Here is an 18,477-nt window from a genome sequence, read left to right on the forward strand (position 1 = left end):
AGGACACAGAAATATCATAATCAGGTAGGAAAAAATTAGCACATTTAGAATGGAAAGAACATTGGACTGGAAGTCAAAACTATCTGGGTTCAGTTCCTTATTCCAATCATTACTAGCTGTGTGACCTTGGGTAACTTCTCAGTGAATCAGTTTCCCCATCTTTAAAATAGGGATGATTTGTGCTGCCTGCCTAGCAGGATTGTTGCAAGAATCAAATGTGAAAGTAGAAATATGAGTGTTTTGGAAAAAGAAACACAACAGAAAAAGATATTCAAATGTAAGGTGGTTTTATTATTCTACACTTGGCACTTAGGAGGTACTTTCATTCTTTTAGATAGGGTGATATAGAGAGTAAAAAAAGAATATCGACAAATTACTGTTTCATAGCAGAGGTAAGTTAGAGGTCTAAAGGGGTCAGCACATCAGCCAAGAACCTACATAAGATACAGGGAATAGTGTAAAATATAGAGTGATGGCTGACATAAGAGCTAATTTCATATTAAGATAAAGAATTAAAAATTAATTTGAAAAAAAAATAACCAGGAATATTAGAAAACGATAAAAAAATACTATACATCATCACAGTAAATAACTTTCAAAATTAAATGATTCAATGAAGGTTTTAGAAGTATACTATGTATTTATAAAATGACTCTTAAAGACTCCAATACTTGTATTGCATTGAATTATGTTAAAATCTAGCCACTTATTTGAAATATAAACCAAACAAAAAAAGTCATCTTTTATGTCTGAATGATCAGTTGAATTATTTCTAGTATGATCCATTATCAACACCTTATAGAATTTAAGGGAGGCCTATTACAGATACATACTACCCCAAACAGTCTTCAACTTACCATCTCAACAATATTATTTCAGCTGTTATTCAAGATATGGGTTATCTCAGGTCCAGTTCATGTACTCTATACTAGAATGTCATGGAATTTCAGGGTCTCCAGGAATATTGCCTTCACCATGGTAAACATTCTGCTTATTCTCTGTTAAGAATAATTATCATTGGATAGCTGCTCATAAATAGTGGATAGTTTTTACTACCTTGCATATAAGCAGCCTCTAGGTAGACCTCTATGATTCTATTCTATAAAACATATGAGAAATAAGTATAGTGAGATCATATAATAATCTCACAAGGTAAGCCTTAAAACAATCATCAAATGAGAAAATAGACTTACTACCTTCCCTTCTTTGCAGAGGTGAGAGCCTGTGTGTTTATATTGTCAGAATAAGCTGATGTGTTTATGGGTTTTTTTGTTTGTTGGTGTGTTTTTTTTTCCTTTGGCTTAATTGCTCTTCCCCTCTTTTTCTTTTTGATTTTGTGATACAAGAGATGGCTGGTTGTCTAGGAAAGGGAAAGTATTTAGAAATACAGGCGATATATAAACAAGAGATATTGGTAATTTTTTGAAAGCCTCCAAATCATAAACAAGGTATAAAAACAACACTGATGCTTCTGCAGAAAAGTTTCTAGACTCTGCTTTATAATATCCCTATGTATCACCAAATAATTTAAAATAACATAGTACTGTTATTTCCAGTGGTTTAAACATACTCAGTAAAAGAGCTTCTATGAGATAGAAAAGCACCTCAGAATTTCAACCTACCTTTGGTGGCCACCCTGACGCAATCAATCTTGGTTTCCTGTGTCAAATAAAGAGGAAAAAGGGGCCATTACTCAGAAGCTCACTATGAAAACCATCTGTAGTTGGAGTCTAAAGCTATTGATGAGGCAAGCCCTTCTTGTCTTTGGAGAAGTTTTGATGACTGGATGAAGGCCCCACAACATACCCTGAGTTATACTTTCTGACTAAAATGCAACATACTATGACATGCAACAGCAACAACAAAACACGTCACCTAACTCTGGCCCAAAAGATGAAAAAACGGCGACAACTACAAAGGGGTGGTTATCTTTCTGCAGCTTCACTGACCTCTAAGTATTCTTACTCCCTTCCTGCGCAAACAGGGCTGGAGAAGAGAACACAGCTCAGCTCAAAGAAATATATCTGACTCTTTTCTTTTTTTAAATCACAATTGTGCAGTCTAGGTGCATTGCCAAAGTGGATCCGTTATGATGGCTAGAAACAATTTCCAGGCTGTTGAGAGAAGCAGGCAAATCTTATCTATCTGCTCAGGATTGTGGTTGGGTTTTTTTTTGGGGGGGGCGATTGAAGAAGAAATAACTGAATAACATGGGCCCAGCAAGAGCCCTGTGAAAGCTTTTATTTCAATTCCAAACCCATCTTCCAGATACTATTTTCACTTTTTAAAAAGTCCTAATTCAATCATAGCAAAAGGAAACAACTTGCCTTAGAACCACAGAGTTAGGATAAAATAAGCTGAATAGACAGATACTATGATCTAAATGAAAATGAGTTGTGTGTGTGTTGTACTTCAGATGTAAGTTAAACAACATTCATTCACTTATTCCTTCCACAAGCATTTATCGAGTTCCTACTGTGTTATTGTGTTATAGCTGTTGTATTAGCTGGGGGGTACAGAAACAATTTATGAAGCAATCTCTGCCATTTGTAAACTTACTTCCATCATGAAGGAGAAGACTGGAAAAGGTTGCCACCTCTTCCAAGAAACATGTAAACACACGAGTTTATACATGATAATGAAAGGAGAAAAGGAGCTTAACAACTTGTGGTGAGGATGTGTGTAAAGGTCAGGAATGGAAGGAATCTTTAAAACACTAAGGATTATAAGAATTAGGGGTAAGGAAACAATGAATTCTAAGGTAGCAGGGAATGAGCAGGGTACAGTCTGGGCAAAACATGGGGGTGGGAGATAGAAAGCCGATTTAGAAGAACAAAATAGTTTGGATGTAATGTGGAGTTTGTGCAGGTGAATAATGTAAAATAAGTAAAAATGAATTTTCTTGAGTAAGGGAATGGCAAGGGATTTATTCTTTAGGGAGATTATTTTGGCAAATGACTGAAAAATGGCTTACAGAGGTGCGAATATGGAAAATGGGATGCCCATTAGAAGTCATTACAAGTCAACTTTTGGAAACACATGCACGAATAGAAATGATTTTTCAATCATTTGACTTCACAGCACTTTAAAGTCCTCCTAACAGACTATAAACGCTTTGAGGACAGAGATGTGCCTGATCATGTCATGTCCTTCCCTTCATAAGGAAGAGTGGGCAAGAAACAATGAGTCAGTCATCAGATATTTATTAAGCATGTACTATGTGCCAGGAGCATTGTTAAGTGTCAAGAGACACAAAGAAAGGCAAAAAACCAAAGCCCAGTCCACAGGAAGCTCACATTCTAAGGGGTGAAGCAACATGCAAAACAATTGTGTGCATACAGGATATGTACAGAAAAGGAAATCTCAGAGGGAAGGCACTACTTGCAAGTACTAAGAATGACTGAGAAAGGCCTTTTAAAGGAGGGACTTGAGGGGCGGCTAGGTGGTGCAGTGAGTAAAGCACTGGTCCCAGAGTTGGGAGGACCTGAGTTTGGTTCCAGCCTCAGACACTTAACACACACACACACACACACACACACACACACACACACACACACACACACACTAGCCGTTTAACCTTGGGCAAGTTACTTAACCCCAAATGACCCTCCAAAAAAAAAGTAAATAAAGGAGAGACTTGAGCTTGGATAACTAGGTATCCCACTCTGTATAGATCTGTTTGCATATTTGTCTCCCGGATAGCTTGTAAGGTCCTTGAGGACAGGGATTGTCCTTTTACCTCTTTGTTCCATGCCAATTACTTAGACCAGTGTCTGGGACATAGTAGGTGCCTAATAAATACTAGGCTTACAATCAGGAACATTCATCTTCCTGGGTTCGAATTTGGCCTCAGACACTTACTAGCTGTGTGACCCTGGGCAAATCACTTAACCCTCTTTGCCTCAGTTTCTTCTTCTGTCAAGTGAGTTAGAGAAAGAAATGGCTAACAATTCTAGTATCTTTGCCAAGAAAACCCCAAATAGGGCCATGAAGAGTCAGACACAATGAAAAAACCACCCCACAACAATAAAAGCTTAGTCTCAAATTATCTACTCAAAGTTGATATCTAATTAACACTTACTGGATGAAAGAAACTAAAGTATCACAATGACAGTACGCCTTCTCTCAAAGATTAACCTGTACTTCTTAGTTCATTTTTATTTCAAAATCATGTAAGAAAACTACCGCTTTATAATAACCATGACTTCATTACCATCTAAGCAAGTTGAATCTAGTGTTTCCAAAAACAAATACAAAATGCTCTGTTGGCATTCAAAGCCCTTCATAAACCAGCCCCCTTCTTTCCAGTCTTCTTACACTTCACTCCCCAGTGCATACTCTTCAACTCAGGGACACTGGCCTCGAGGCTGTTCCATGATCAACCCGCTCCATCTCTCAGTTCTGGACTTTTTTCTGACTGTCCTCCATGCCTAGAACACAATCCCTCCTCCATTCTGACTACTGGCCTTCCTGACTTCCTTTAAATCACAACTAAAATTGCATCTTCTACAAGAAGCTTTCCCCAACCTATCTTAATTCCAGTGCCTTCTCTCTGTTAACTACTTCCTATTCATCATGTATATATATTTACATATACACACATATATAAAATACATGTCATGTGTGATGCATATATCATGTATGCGACACATGCGGCGCACACATCATCTGTGCCCATACACAATGTGTGTACATATACACATGCATGCATGCGTGCACACGTACATTATATACATATCTTACTCTGTATAGATCTGTTTGCATATTGTCTCCCTGTTAGCTTGCAAGGTCCTTGAGGACAGCGATTGCCCTTTTACCTCTTTTTTGCATGCCAATTACTTAGACCAGTGTCTGGGACATAGTAGATGCCTAATAAATATTGATAGATTAGCCACACATAACACTTACCCCATTAGCTCTACTAGCAGCTTGAAAATAAATTCTGTAGCTTTTGTGGGGGAGAAGAGGAGTGTTCCAGTAGCCATTGTATGTTCTATTGTCACCAATTGTAAAGGGCTGAGCAGCCTGGAGGCTGTTTGCTGGAAACTCTGCAGCAAAATAGTACGGAGAGTTGAGGATCGTAGCATTCTGGAAGTGAATTGGCACGGGGTAGCATTTCAGTATTTCCGTTGTCTTTTTAGTTCTACGAGGGCTTTCTTCTTCAACCACTATTTGGTAAACACTAAGAAAGGAGAAGAGAAAAATCAAGGCAGTAAGTTCTCATATCCTAGATCTGGAATACCGAGGGGTGGTTTTTGTTTTTTAAGAATGTCTGCGTGAGGCTGCCAGGACTCCATTCCTCAGTGAACAGTATGCTGGGACATGCAAATCACAGAAAACACTGGACAAAGGCATTTAAGTACTGAAGTCTGGGAAGTTAGTGAAGGAAAAAAAAATGATATCCATGCATTCCTCCAGTGTCCTAAGATTTAAAACATGCTTTCCTCATGACAATCCTTTGAGATAAGTAATGCAAGGGTTATTATCTTGATCATGCAGAGGGGGTGAAGTTATAGGGTCCTATCATAATCTCAAGGTTATCAAAATAGCAAATGTCCTCAAAGATCATTAACAGTTTAAGTGGTGAGCACAAGTAAGCTGCAGCATTATCCCCAGTGATGACGGATGGCCTGAGGAATTGTATGAAAGACATTAGCAAGGAACTTAGTTACTTAAAAATAAAAAAAGACTAGCTATATTGAAAGATTTTGTTGGTGATGATGATGATAGCATTCATATAGTGCACCAAGGTTTGTAAAGTATTACAAATATTATTTCATTTAATCTTATAACAACCTTAGAAGAAGGGTGCTATTATGATCCCCATTTATAGATTAAAAAACTGAACAAGATAGAGGCTGTGTTCTGAGGCCAGATGTGAAGGCTGGTCTTCCTGACTCCAAGGCCATCTCTCTCTCTACTTTAATTTCCTCAATTAAAAAATGAGAGGGATTGAGTGTCTTCCAATTCTCCCTAGAAGACCTTATGAAGGCAACCATCCCATCATACTCATGCTCTATGGGGAACTTATGGAAAAATTATGGGTAAGAGTTACTCAGGATATGAGGGCAAGAATGAGTTGTAATCTGTATCAGATGTGTTGCAATCTGAAGTAATGAAGAGAATGTCTGTCAGTAATATCATGGATCAAACTAAGAGTCAGAGAAAAGTAGAGATGAAGAAAGAGGCTCAGGGGCTCACTGGAACAAGAAGATTTGTCTACGATCACACAGCTAATAGGCATTAGAGCCAGGATTCAAATTCAGGACTTACGCATCTTTCCCTCTCTTTCTGCCACTGAAAGAATGCCAATTGGTTATTCCCAAATAAAAACGTCCTTTTGTTAAAGAAAATGGAACTTTTCTATTAAGTATCATCTTTCTTTCAAATGATAAAGAGCTTCTTAATATTTATGAGAACAAATTAAATAAATGCTGTTTTCCATATACTTGGATATGAATTTACAGACTCAGTCACCCCAATGTGTTTACTAGATTCAAATGAGAAAATAGAATAAAATTTTAATTTAAATAACTGGCCGTGTAACCTTGAGCAAGTTACTTAACCCCAATTGCCTAAAAAAATTTAATTTAAAAATAACAATACAAAATGTATTACATTCTCCAAAACCTTAAGCACTGAAACATGGTGTGTGTTAGCAAATTACAAGCCATAATAGTGAGGTACAAGGAGGTATTAGTGAAGGTAAAGAGACTGATTATAGGATGTAGCACGTATTTCTCACAGGGGCCACACACCAAAGATCAGAAAACTGCTCTGCCAACTTAAGGTGCTGCATGAATGAGTTGTTGGGGGTGTCTAGGTGGATAGAGTACCTGCCTTCGAGTTGGGAGGACCTGAGTTCAAATTTGGCCTCAGACACTTAACACACACACAAAACTAGCTTGTGACCTTGGGCAAATCACTTAACCCCAATTGCCCTACCCTCCCCCCTCCAAAAAAAAAAAAAAAAGCAAAAAAATAAATAAATAAATAAGTTGATGCTGTTGCAGTTTCTTCTTGTTTTGTTGTTGTGGGACTAGACCAGGGTTGATTTCATTGGGTTAGGGAAATCCCAGCATGGAATCTCCCTTCATCAAGACAGATCAGCATATGCAACTTAGAATCTTAAAGAATCATTTGGGGTCCAGAGAAGTTAAAGGACTTGCTTTGCATATGCAATAGATGTGTCAGGGGTAAGATCTGAACCCAGGTCATTTTTACTTTGTGAGTCTGTTTTGTATCTATTATATCAAGCTAATTAATTATTAATTAATGGTGCAATTAACACTGGTACATGACTATCTTTAAAAAAATTTTTTCCTTCATTTTAAACTTAAATATAAAATGAGAAAAGAACAAAAAAGAGAATATTTCCATGCATATCCACAAGAGGGGAATCAATATAAAACAATAAATTTCCATTTCATGAAAACCTATGTAATAAATTGTATACATTGTTTTCAAAGGTAGCAAGCCTTTCTGTGCTTCCTTCTAGGTTTTCTTTGGTTCTCTGCTGTGCCCTTTTTTTCTCCCTCCCTTCCCCACCTCTGCTCTACAGGTTACAATTAAATGTGAATATATGCATATATGTGTTTATGTATATAATTACATACATATACATGCATAGCTATAAATATAGACATATATGTAAGACCATACCATGCATATTCTATTTCTTTATTATATTAGTTATGCATATTCTATTTCTTTATTATATTAGTCCTTTCTCTGGAGGTGATAGCAACTTCCTTCATAGGTCCAAGTCTTTCCATGTTTTTTTCTAAATCAACCAGCTCATCATTTCTTATATCACAGCAGTATTCCACGACAATCATATACCACAGCTTGTCTAGTCATTCCCCAATTGAAGAGCATCTAACATTTTAGCCAATCTGATAGGTTTAAGATGCTAACTTAAAGTTATTTTAAATTGCATTTCTCTAATCAACAATGATTTAAAGCATTTTCTCATGTGATTATATATAATATTCATTGCTTCATCAAAAAACTGCATGTTCATATCCCTTGAATCAATTGGGGTGTGACTCATATTCTTATAAATATGACAAAGTTCTCCATATATTACAGAAATGAGACCCGTATCTGAGAGATTATCTATGAAAGTCCCTGTAATGGTAATGGGAATTTGAAGATCTTTCCTGCCCCTTATTAGGTCAAATGTAATCACATGGAGCCTACGGTGGGAGGAACTTTTTGAAGGATGAAGCAGAGCCTACAAGAAGCTGGGAGTCAGAGCAGTTAGAGCTGGAGGGAGAAGAGGACGAATCCAAGGAGAAAGCAAGGCTTGTGAATGTTTGTTTGCCCCCTGCTGTGACAGCTAGGCGTGTGAGTGTTTGTTTGTGGGAATGCTAAAAGATGGTGTGGCTCTCTGCCACGCTTTGATATATTAACTTCTTTGTTGCTATGATGGATTTGGTTTCCTGGTGTTGGGATTTGGCCCTCTGGTGTCTGAATAACCATTTTGCCTCTGTCTTCTATATAGAGAGTTTGTTATGTTTTGCAATTGAGAACCATGACAGCATTTTCATAGTTGTCACTAGTGCTGTGAATATTGCATTGGCACTACATTTGGCCATAAGGGTGGGATTGCAAAATATTAGACCTCTATTTGGAGGCAGAAGGACTTTAGAAGAAGAAATGGACATCCCAGGATAGGAGGATTTACCTTATTCCTCCCCAGCAAGGCAATGGGTTAAAAGTACAGGGCTCTGTGAAAACTGGGAACTGGGGTTATAGAAGAGAAGACCTAGAGATTTAGAAACATATTTATAAGGAATACCAATAAAACCAGGGAGAGAACTGGAAGGAGTATGTAGAAGAGACTAGGTTTTACTAACAGTTTACTTGTATTATATGTAAAAGCAGAGATGAGCTGCTGGAAGAGAAAACTCAGATGAAGACAAAGTTAGCTGATTTGTATGACAAATTTTTGTGCCTCAGTGTTCAGGCTCTCCTTTAGAAGAACAGGCTGGAAGATCTCAGGTGGTAGAAAAAAATTGTGAATTTAGCTAAGAAAAAGCAAAAAATTTGGCAAGAGGAATGTGCATGCAACTCTAACACAGACTGGGTCTAGTTCCTGCAGCAATCACTGCCAGAAGAGTGTGTGGGTGCAAAATGAAACGATGTTAAATGAGGAGGCTTTCATAATGGTAGAAGTTCACCACATACTAAGAAAAAAGCAGGAGAATCTGGGAGGCCAAACAAAGTTCAGGGAGCTACTTAAGGATTTCACTCAGCAGGAGGTTACTGACATATTAAGCAAATTCACCCAAAGGATGGGGGAATCATTAGTGTCTTGGATGTTGAGAATCAGTGACAAAAGGGCCAGAGGAGTGTGGGTTATGTTTCAAGCATGGATTGCTTGAAATTAATTGGCATTAGTCAGAATCCTTTTGTACAGTAGGCTTTTAAAAATGATCATATGTTAGGAGGTAACAATACAACCAATCTGTTAGCTTTAGCTGCCGAGGGATGTAATAAAGTATATCCCACTTACTCAATGTGGCCTAGCGGAGAGAGACCAAGGCATTTGCTGTGGGACTGCATGAGAAAGTTAATGGAGGAGGTAATGAAAACAGCAATTGTGATTGGAGATGCCAAGACTTTTGAGGATACCCTGTTAGCAGTTTCTCATAGAAATTTCATAGTGAAGATGGCTCTTCCTGTTTATAAGCATCTAATTCTGATTCTACTAATTGGTGAAATAGGGAACTCTGTTTCGGAGGTGCTGGGTAAGATTTCACAGGTAAGTGACTTAGGAGAATGGGGAAAAGATAAATTTCCTCAAGAGAGAAGAGTAAATAGCCAGCAGATTCAAAGTCAGAATAGAATGACAACAAGTGAATTGTTTACTGCTCTATTGAGAGCAGGGGTTGATTTTGGATGAATTGATGGTATTCCAACTAATGAACTATATAAAATGTACTGAGAAAAGGGACTTGATAGATGAAACAGAGAAGTAAGAAGTATCCCTACAGATCTTCCTGAACCATTGTATCCAAATCTGTCGCACCTTCAGGGAGACTCAGATTAAAGAAAGCAATGGGACAGGTGGAAGGAGCCAATAAATTGAACTTATGGCAGCACATAAAACCATTAAAATATAAAGACAGTGTCATATATTCACTGGTTGATGGGCAGTAGCTAATGGGTTAGCTATATAGATGCCCATGTGGAAAAATCAAATTTGGGAAATTCATGATAAGTCTGGAACAAGAAATTATGGGAAGATGTATGGGATATGTTTTTGGTTATTAATTTGTCGGTTTTTCATGTAGATGCTCATGTGGCCCTCACTGCACCAGAATGTGATTACAATGCACATGGTGATCAACTTAGCAAAGATTGCTACTCAACATATTGTCCCTACTCTGACAACAACTGATGATCCAGCACTAACAAAATGCGTCCACCAAATATAGGGGTCCAGGCCACACACCAGTGGGTACAAGATCAAGGGATTAGTATCTCTCATTTATTGTTAAAACAGGTAGCAGGGGAACGGCATGTATGTCAACTGGAAAAGGAACAAACTGTTCCTCAGGTAGTAACTGGGGAGACAGCAAGTAGAAAAGTTCCAGCCCAAATTTGGCAAATAGATTATATTTGGGGTAGGGATCCCCTACAGCAAGATAAAGGATGAAAATGTACATGTACTTATGTTGACACCTATTCAGGTATACTAGTGACTTGTCTTTATAAGAATGTAACCCAGAAAAAACACCTGTAAAACTCTAGATCTCATAAGTCTATATTATGGAACCCCAATGCAGATTCAAAGTAGCAACAGGTCACATTTCAAAGGTAATGAAATGAAGGGATATTATATACTAAACCATATGGAATGGATAGATCATTTTCTATATTATCCACAAGCTTCTTGGTTAATTGAAAGAATGAATGAATAACTGAAAGAACATGTAAGGAAGTTAAGTTCTGATAATCTGTATCAACATTGGAAGGATAATTTGTTCACGGCTTTACATAATTCGAATAATGGTCCACTGAGAGGAAGTACACCTCTAGGCAGAATGATGACCCCAAACCTGAAAATTAGAAAACAACAAACACATAAAATTCCAAATATTGAGCATTGGACGGCGAGGCAAGATGTTCCAGCGCTCTATCCAGGAACACCTGGTTTGGCAGGATATGATTTACATTGTTTAGAGGGCTTTTGGTTGGATAAAAAAGAAATAAGAAAAATCTCCACTGGAATATGTATGAAAATCCCTAAAAATCATTTTAGATGAATATTACTGTAATGGTGATGGGAATTTGAAGATCTTCCCAGTCCCTTAATAAGCCTAAGGGAATCTGAAGACTTTCCCTGCTTTGAAGATATACCCTGCCCATAGGCTGAATGTAATCACATGGATCCTATGGTGGAAGGAGTTTGCTGAAGGGTGGAGCAGAGCCCAAGGAAGCTGGGGTCAAAGCAGTTAGATGATGGGAGACAGAGGACACACCACAGGGAGACCGTTAGGCTTGTGAATAAATGTTGATTTGTGGGAAGGCTAACGAATGCTGTAGGTCCCTGCACTGTTATGGCTTATTAACTTCTTTGATACTAAGATGGAATCAGTTTACTGGTTTTAGGATTCTATTTCCTGGGGTTAGAATAATTTTTTTGTTTCTGTCTTCTACATGGAGAGTCTGTTATATTTTGTTATCGAGCACTAAGCCAGCATATTTATAGTGGCTGTTGGCACTATGAATATTGCATTGGTACTACAACTACCTATATCAGAATTAACAGCTCAAGGCATACATGTATTGACCAGAGTATTAGATTCTAATTATCAAGGAGAAATCATTGTGCACACCAAAATATAGGACTAACCTATAGAGTTTTGTAAAAATAATAGAATAGTTCAAGTGATTATTATTCCTTGTGAAAACTGACCCTCCTTAAATAACTATCAGAGGAACTGAAGGGTTTGGTTCTACTGATAGAATAAAATTGGGAGCTAAAGCATGGGTGAAATGGAAGCCAGACAATGTTCCAAAGGCTGTGGAAATTATAGCACATGGGGAATATAATATTGTGAATATTGTTTATTCAGGAGAAGATGATTACCAAATTGTACCCTTAACTCATATATTCTACTGTGAATGAGGTTATGATAGTGGATTCATGGACTCCAGAAGCATGCTGACTCTATACCTACCCTTCTTCTGGTTATTGTCTCCTTGTTTCTTTTTGGCTTTTGGTCTGTTAAACGGGTTTGCAATATTTGTTTCCTGCAGGATTAATACCCTCCACCTGGAGATGCCTAATCACAAGCCAGATGTCACCCCCTGTCCACGACTGTGCTGTGTCATCCCGGGACCTGGCATCAACCAACTTCTGGGAGACAGCTAAAGGACTAAACTCTGGAATGGGACCTCTTGGGGCAGGGACAGCTCTACATTCAATTTCAGCAGGAAGCAGCTATGGAGAAGAGACTTTCACCTCTTACTCCAAGATTTTGAGCCCCATTCATTCGAGGGGGGAATGATGGGGTACTTGTACCCAAACCCCCACCCTAAGACATTGTTTCATGTGCTTATTTTCTGTTATCCCTGTTACATTATTGTAAAGTTCTCTTGATACCAGTTATCCCTAAACTCCCATTAACCTATGTAATGAAAGGTATTTTTAATATATTTTTGCTATGTAAGGGACATGAAAGATTTTGGGGCTGAATGTAACGGCAATGGGAATTTGAAGATCTCTGCCCTCTAACAGACCAAATGTAATCACATGGAGCCTATGGTGGGAGGAGCTTGCTGAAGGGTGGAGCAGAGCCCGCAGGAAGCTGGGAGTCAGAGCAGTTAGAGCTGGAGGGAGGAGAGGACATACCCAAGAAGACAGCTAGGCTTGAGAATGTTGGTTTGCCCCCTGCTCCCTGCTGTGACAGCTAGGCTTGTGAGTTTATGGGACAGATAAAGGATGGTGTGCCTCCCTGCTGTGCTAAAGTGTATTAACTTCTTTGTTATGATGGATCTGGTTTGCTGGTGTTGGAATTTGGCTCTCTGGTGTCTGGATAAATGTTTTGCTTCTGCCTTATATATGGAGAGTCTGTTATATTTTGAGATTGAGAACTATGGCAGCATATTCATAGTTGCTGTCAGTGCTGTGAATATTGCATTGGAGCCCTAGTTCCCTCCCCCAATTTTCCACTTTCCTTCTAATATTGGCTACATTGGTTTTATTTATACAAGAACTTTTCAAATTAAAATAATCAAAATTATCCATTTTATAACTCAACAATGCTATCTCTTATTTCTTCACATATTACTCTCCTATCCATGAGTCTGACAGGTAAGGTGTTCCATGTTCTTATAATTTTGGTTATGATTATCAAAGCTGACCCATTCTTTTGAAGATGGCTCAGAGAATAGAATGCTGGACCTGGAGTTAGGAAGACCAGGGTTCATATCTTTCCTTAGATACCTACTAGCTGTGTAACCCAAGACAAGCCATTTAATCACTGCCTTATTTTCCCCATATGTTAAACAAGGAAAATACTAGGATTATCATGAGGATAAAATGAGATAACGCTTATAAAATGCTTTGTAAATCTTAAAAGTCGTATTTAAATGCTACCTATCAGCTCTAGTGGCAGGTAATACAATAGGTATAATGAGGAATCAAAAAGACCTGAGGTCAAATTCAATTTCAGATACCTACTAGCTATCTGACTGATGAACACTTAAATTCTACCTTAGTTTCCTTATCTGCAAAATGGAGATGATAATAGTACCTTGCCTTCCCAGGTTGTCATTAGGATCAAATGAGATAAGATGTAATAGCACCCTGAAAACTGTAAAATGTTATATAAAGGCTAGCTATTTATTACTGTTGTTGTTAAACAAATTAAGCATGAAGGACACATGACCTTCTAGGATCAAAGGATCAGAGATTTAGAGCTGAAGAAGAATTTATAGAGCATGTAATTTAACCCTTTAATTTTACAGATGAGGATACTGAGGTCCGTAAAGTGACTTTCCAGGGGTCACACAGATAATAAACACTAGATGGTGCCTCCCACTGTGTTACTCTTGGACTTATCCCAGAGGCAGTTACTCAAATTTGGGAGCTGGGGACTGATACACTTTTGGAATGGGATTTATGAGAAATATTTAGTCAGAAGGAACCACTGGAATTCTATTTTCCCAAAAAATCAACTTCCTGGGAAATTTTCTATATTATGGGAAGATTTATATGCTAATTTATAAAGAAAATTGAAAATTGTGGAGGTATATCTAAGAAAATGTGAAGAATTTATCTTAGCATTTCAATCGCTGGTAGAAGCACCTCTGGTTTTTTGTTAAGAAAGGTAGTAGGGTGTGGCACACTCCTTCAGTTATTATATGTGCCCAAGATAGAAGTACAAAGAATTTCTCTCTCCTACTTGTATTATAAATATCCTGGGAAGGGTCCACAGGACCTACATTTATTCCTAACGATTTATGAGCCAACAAAGGAGGGGATGGCTATCACCTTATAAAATTTAGGAATGAGTAGACAGTGGTTTTCAGCACTAGATTTGGACACTAACAGACTAGGCCTTGGGGGTTATCCAATACCTGGGCAAAATTTCAGGTCTTAATTAACGATATCCTTCCTTACCTCACTGACATTTTGATATTTTTTATGCCATGAAGAGAACCATGTATCCTAAGAAAGGTCAACTTTAACAATTAACTTTGCTGCATCACCATGGCTTTTACTGTAAAGGAGATGACCTCAGGTAGCATCCATGTGGTTCACTTTAGGACCTTACAGAATAAAAATTCATTTATAACACATGGAGATACTATGGTAAAGGTTGACAGCCTCTTCTCTCCTAAGGTGAAAGTTTTACTCTTTTTTTTTTTTTTTAAATATCAACTTCTACTAACAATTTAACCTGGAACTCATGACTGATGGAGCCCTGCACCTGAGTAATAGAACACTGCTCATATTTCAGTGAGAACTAAAGCAAGAAATTATCTTTTAGGCCTTGAAGAAGGAATTTAAGACGGTTTCACCATTACGGCACTTTCATGGTAAAAATCTTATTTCCTAAAGAAACCTATTCATCACCAACAGCCACAATGCAAGGGAGGAACTAAGCCTGAAACTTTTGTTGCTGTTGTTTTTTCAGTCATGTCCAATTCTTTGTGACCCCATTTGGGGCTTTATTCGCAAAGATACTGGAGTGTTTTGCCATTGACTTCTCAAGCCCATTTTACAGAGGAGGAACTAAGTCACTAAGTGACTTGCCCAAGGTCACACGGGTAATAAGTATCTGAATCCAGATTTGAATTCAGGGAGATGAGTCTTCTGATTTGCATTCCAGGGCTCTATCTACTGTGCCACCTAGATGAAACTATTACTGCTTAATAACTACTGTTCATGACAGTTAACACCCATGAAAAGGAATTCAAAGAGATGGATATGGAATTATTGGTAACTAAAGTGGTCCTAGAAAAATGGCAGATTTATCTGGAAGGGTATGTCAGAGTCTCACTGCCATACATATTTTGTATATCAAAAGAAACATGAACACATCTTATCATCAGGCATCATGCCCACTTGGTGGTCATTCCCCTGTGCTTTTTCTTCCAGCCAATCCATCTACCAAGGATCATAAATTTACTGGTTGATGCTTTGCCCTAGAGGACAGGCTTACAGGCAACTGCTGTTGTTGGAAGGGTCAGAATATAGATATGTGTGTTTGGGTTTTATGCGATCATGTTAAGAGGTTAGGTCAGCTGAAACTGCGAAGTGTCATCACAATGCCAAGAACAATCATTGAAAGTACCACATAATTCCCTAATTGCAGGACTTCTGGCTGGATATTTGGATGAAATAATATGCCAACACGCCTAATGGTTATACTTGGCATATATCTGTTGTTATATGGAAGGTTACGATAAAAATTTACATGCCCAGAAGCCCAACTGAAAGTCATAGGGTTTGAACCTTGTGGAGTTCAAAGTATGGGCAGATCTGATACCATCCAACATTTCAAGGAGCAGCTGGATGGAAAATGCATTCTTAGGTAGCCAAAATTAAGACTACAAAATCTCAAGATCAGTGTTTTAACAAAGAGTGGATGATAACTGGGAAGACTGGAGAGAGCTGCTTATAGAAGTGGAGCCCAGATACATGAAGCTATCCTAGGGGCCCCTGAGCTTTGCTGGCAATCCCATATTGAGAGTAGGAGGAAGTGACAGGAAGGTTGCCTGGAGGACTAAAAGGGAGGATCTAACAATACTGTGACACAGGACTTAGAGCTGAAAGGCGGCACAGAGGATAGAACACTGGGCCCCCTAAGTCAGGAAGATCTCAGTTCAAACATGGCCTCAGACACTTACTAACTGTGAAACCTTGGGCAAGTCACTTAAACACTCTTTACCTCCGATTCCTCAACTGTAAAATGGGGACAATAATAACACCCACCTCCCAGAATGTTTGTGAGGACCAAATGAGAACATTTTTGTAAGCTACTTAGCACAGTGGCTGGCTGTAATGGTAATGTAATTTGAATTTGAAGATCCCAGGGTGGCTAGGTGTCGCAGTGACCTGGAGTCAGCAGGATCTGAGTTCAAATCTGGCCTCAGACACTTAACACAAAAACTAGCTGTGTGGCCTTGGGCATGTCACTTAACCCCTATTGCCCTCCAAAAAGCAAAAAATAAATAAATAATAAAATGAATCTGAAGATCCCTTTGTATTGGCAAAGGTAACAGGTACTTAGCACTTAGTAATTAATTGAGCCTCTGTTAAAGAAACAGAAGGTGTGATCTCCTCTTGTTGATGTAACAGGAAGTGGCTGAACAGGGAGGGGCAATACTGTATATAAGGAAAAGCCTCAGAGAGGGAGAGTCAGATCTTCCTGGAGCAAGCCCCATGGAGGCAGAAGCTGCTGTCCCCGAGGAGGCTGAAGAGGAAAGCCCTTCCCCCCAAACCCCCCAAAGCTGGAGAGAATGATTTTGATTTTGAAAATCTGGATGAAGTGATTTTTGATTCTGGGAACCAGCTGAAACTTCTGATGAGTCAGAGGGCCAGACAAAGACTGAGGAAGCATGACTGTGATGCTGGTACTTTGCATGAACCTGCTGGTGGCTTTGTTAAGCCTTATCTTCCCTGGAACAGACTGTGAAGGATTTGAGATGGACTGGACACTGTGAGCTCCAAAGTGGAGCAGGAACTGCACAGACAGCTGTACAAGGACCTGGGAGCAGTCTGCCTTTGAACTCAGGTCACAGTTTGGTGAATCCAGATAGGATCTGGGACCATGGAAGGGGATCCAGGGAATCTGAGAAACCACCCTGAGTCAAGCTGAAAGAAGACTTTACTTGGATACTGTGTACTGACTGAGAAATTGTAAATTTACTAGTGACCTAGGGGTGGAGAGTCTGTATATTCTCTGATGATTGAATAGTGAATGATGAAGGATGATTGAATGATTGAGTTGATTGAATTAATGATTGACTAAATGACTGTACGAAGTGAATGATGACTGAATAAGTAATTGATTTGTAACTTAGTGTGCCCCACCAGTGGAAAACCTTGACTGTTATACTTTGTGTCACTTGAGGATGCAAACCTCCTTAAGGATGATTGAATGATTGGATGATTGAGTTACTAAATGATTGTTCTTTGTGTGACCACTGTGGTGGAAACTATGAGGCAATTTTCTGTGAGAAGTTGCTGTGAATGCTATATTTTGATTTTCTGTGATAAATTGTAACATTGTGAATGTTGTACCTTGATTTTCTGTAAACGTTTTGCTCTGATTTGTTATGGAATAAAGTATTCACTATACTGTGTAATCAGAACCTTAAAAGCTGTTCACAGTAGCATTCTTTTGGAAATGCTTGTCTCTACACTGGCACATAGCATGTCCCATGTGAATGCTAGCTAAGATGATGATGATGATAGGAGCCCTTCAATAAGATATCATGAGAATGGAAAGGGGCTCAATCCTTGTTCTCCTAAGATCTCCCCCTATAGCTTAAGATGTAGCTAAAGAAACTCTCACATGAGTATGGATCCTTTCTAAGATAAAAAAAATCAATAAATTAATGAGCATTTACTAAGCACATACTATGTACCAGTCACAGCTGGGCAAAGTGAATCTCATTAATTTAGAAAAGAAGAGCACTAGAAAATAGCAAACAACAACAACAGTGCTATTTCCCCAATTTCCTTATTTCCCCCCTCCCAAAAAAGAAGAGCAAAGAGAAGGAAAGGGTTAGCTTTAGCCTACTGTATAGCAGGGAGATGGTAACTCATTAGATCTAGAGACTGCAGATTCAAGATTCAAATTCCTCTGAACGAACTTCTTTAAATAAGTTGAAAAGTAGTACAATTGGGAAAAGGATGATAATTTTAAAATTTTGAATAAACTAGCACATAGTCTTTTAAAATCCATCCATCCATATATATATATATATATATATATATATATATAT

General features: G+C 38.4%; 1 protein-coding gene across 1 annotated transcript in view; it reads right to left on the reverse strand.

Moving 5' to 3' along the window:
* Positions 1-18,477, reverse strand: part of PTPRM (protein tyrosine phosphatase receptor type M) — a 1,041,338-nt gene that overhangs the window by 413,731 nt on the left and 609,130 nt on the right. The window contains exons 12-13 of the mRNA XM_069099664.1: positions 4,909-5,182; positions 1,623-1,659 (exon numbers count right to left, since the gene is read on the reverse strand). Of these exons, the coding sequence (XP_068955765.1) occupies positions 1,623-1,659; positions 4,909-5,182 (311 nt within the window). The remainder of the gene's footprint in view (positions 1-1,622; positions 1,660-4,908; positions 5,183-18,477) is intronic.

Source organism: Petaurus breviceps, unplaced genomic scaffold, assembly GCF_028583685.1.
Source record: "Petaurus breviceps papuanus isolate PSGF00001 unplaced genomic scaffold, PetGlider_PUasm1.0 38, whole genome shotgun sequence".
NCBI classification, from domain to species: Eukaryota; Metazoa; Chordata; class Mammalia; order Diprotodontia; family Petauridae; genus Petaurus; species Petaurus breviceps.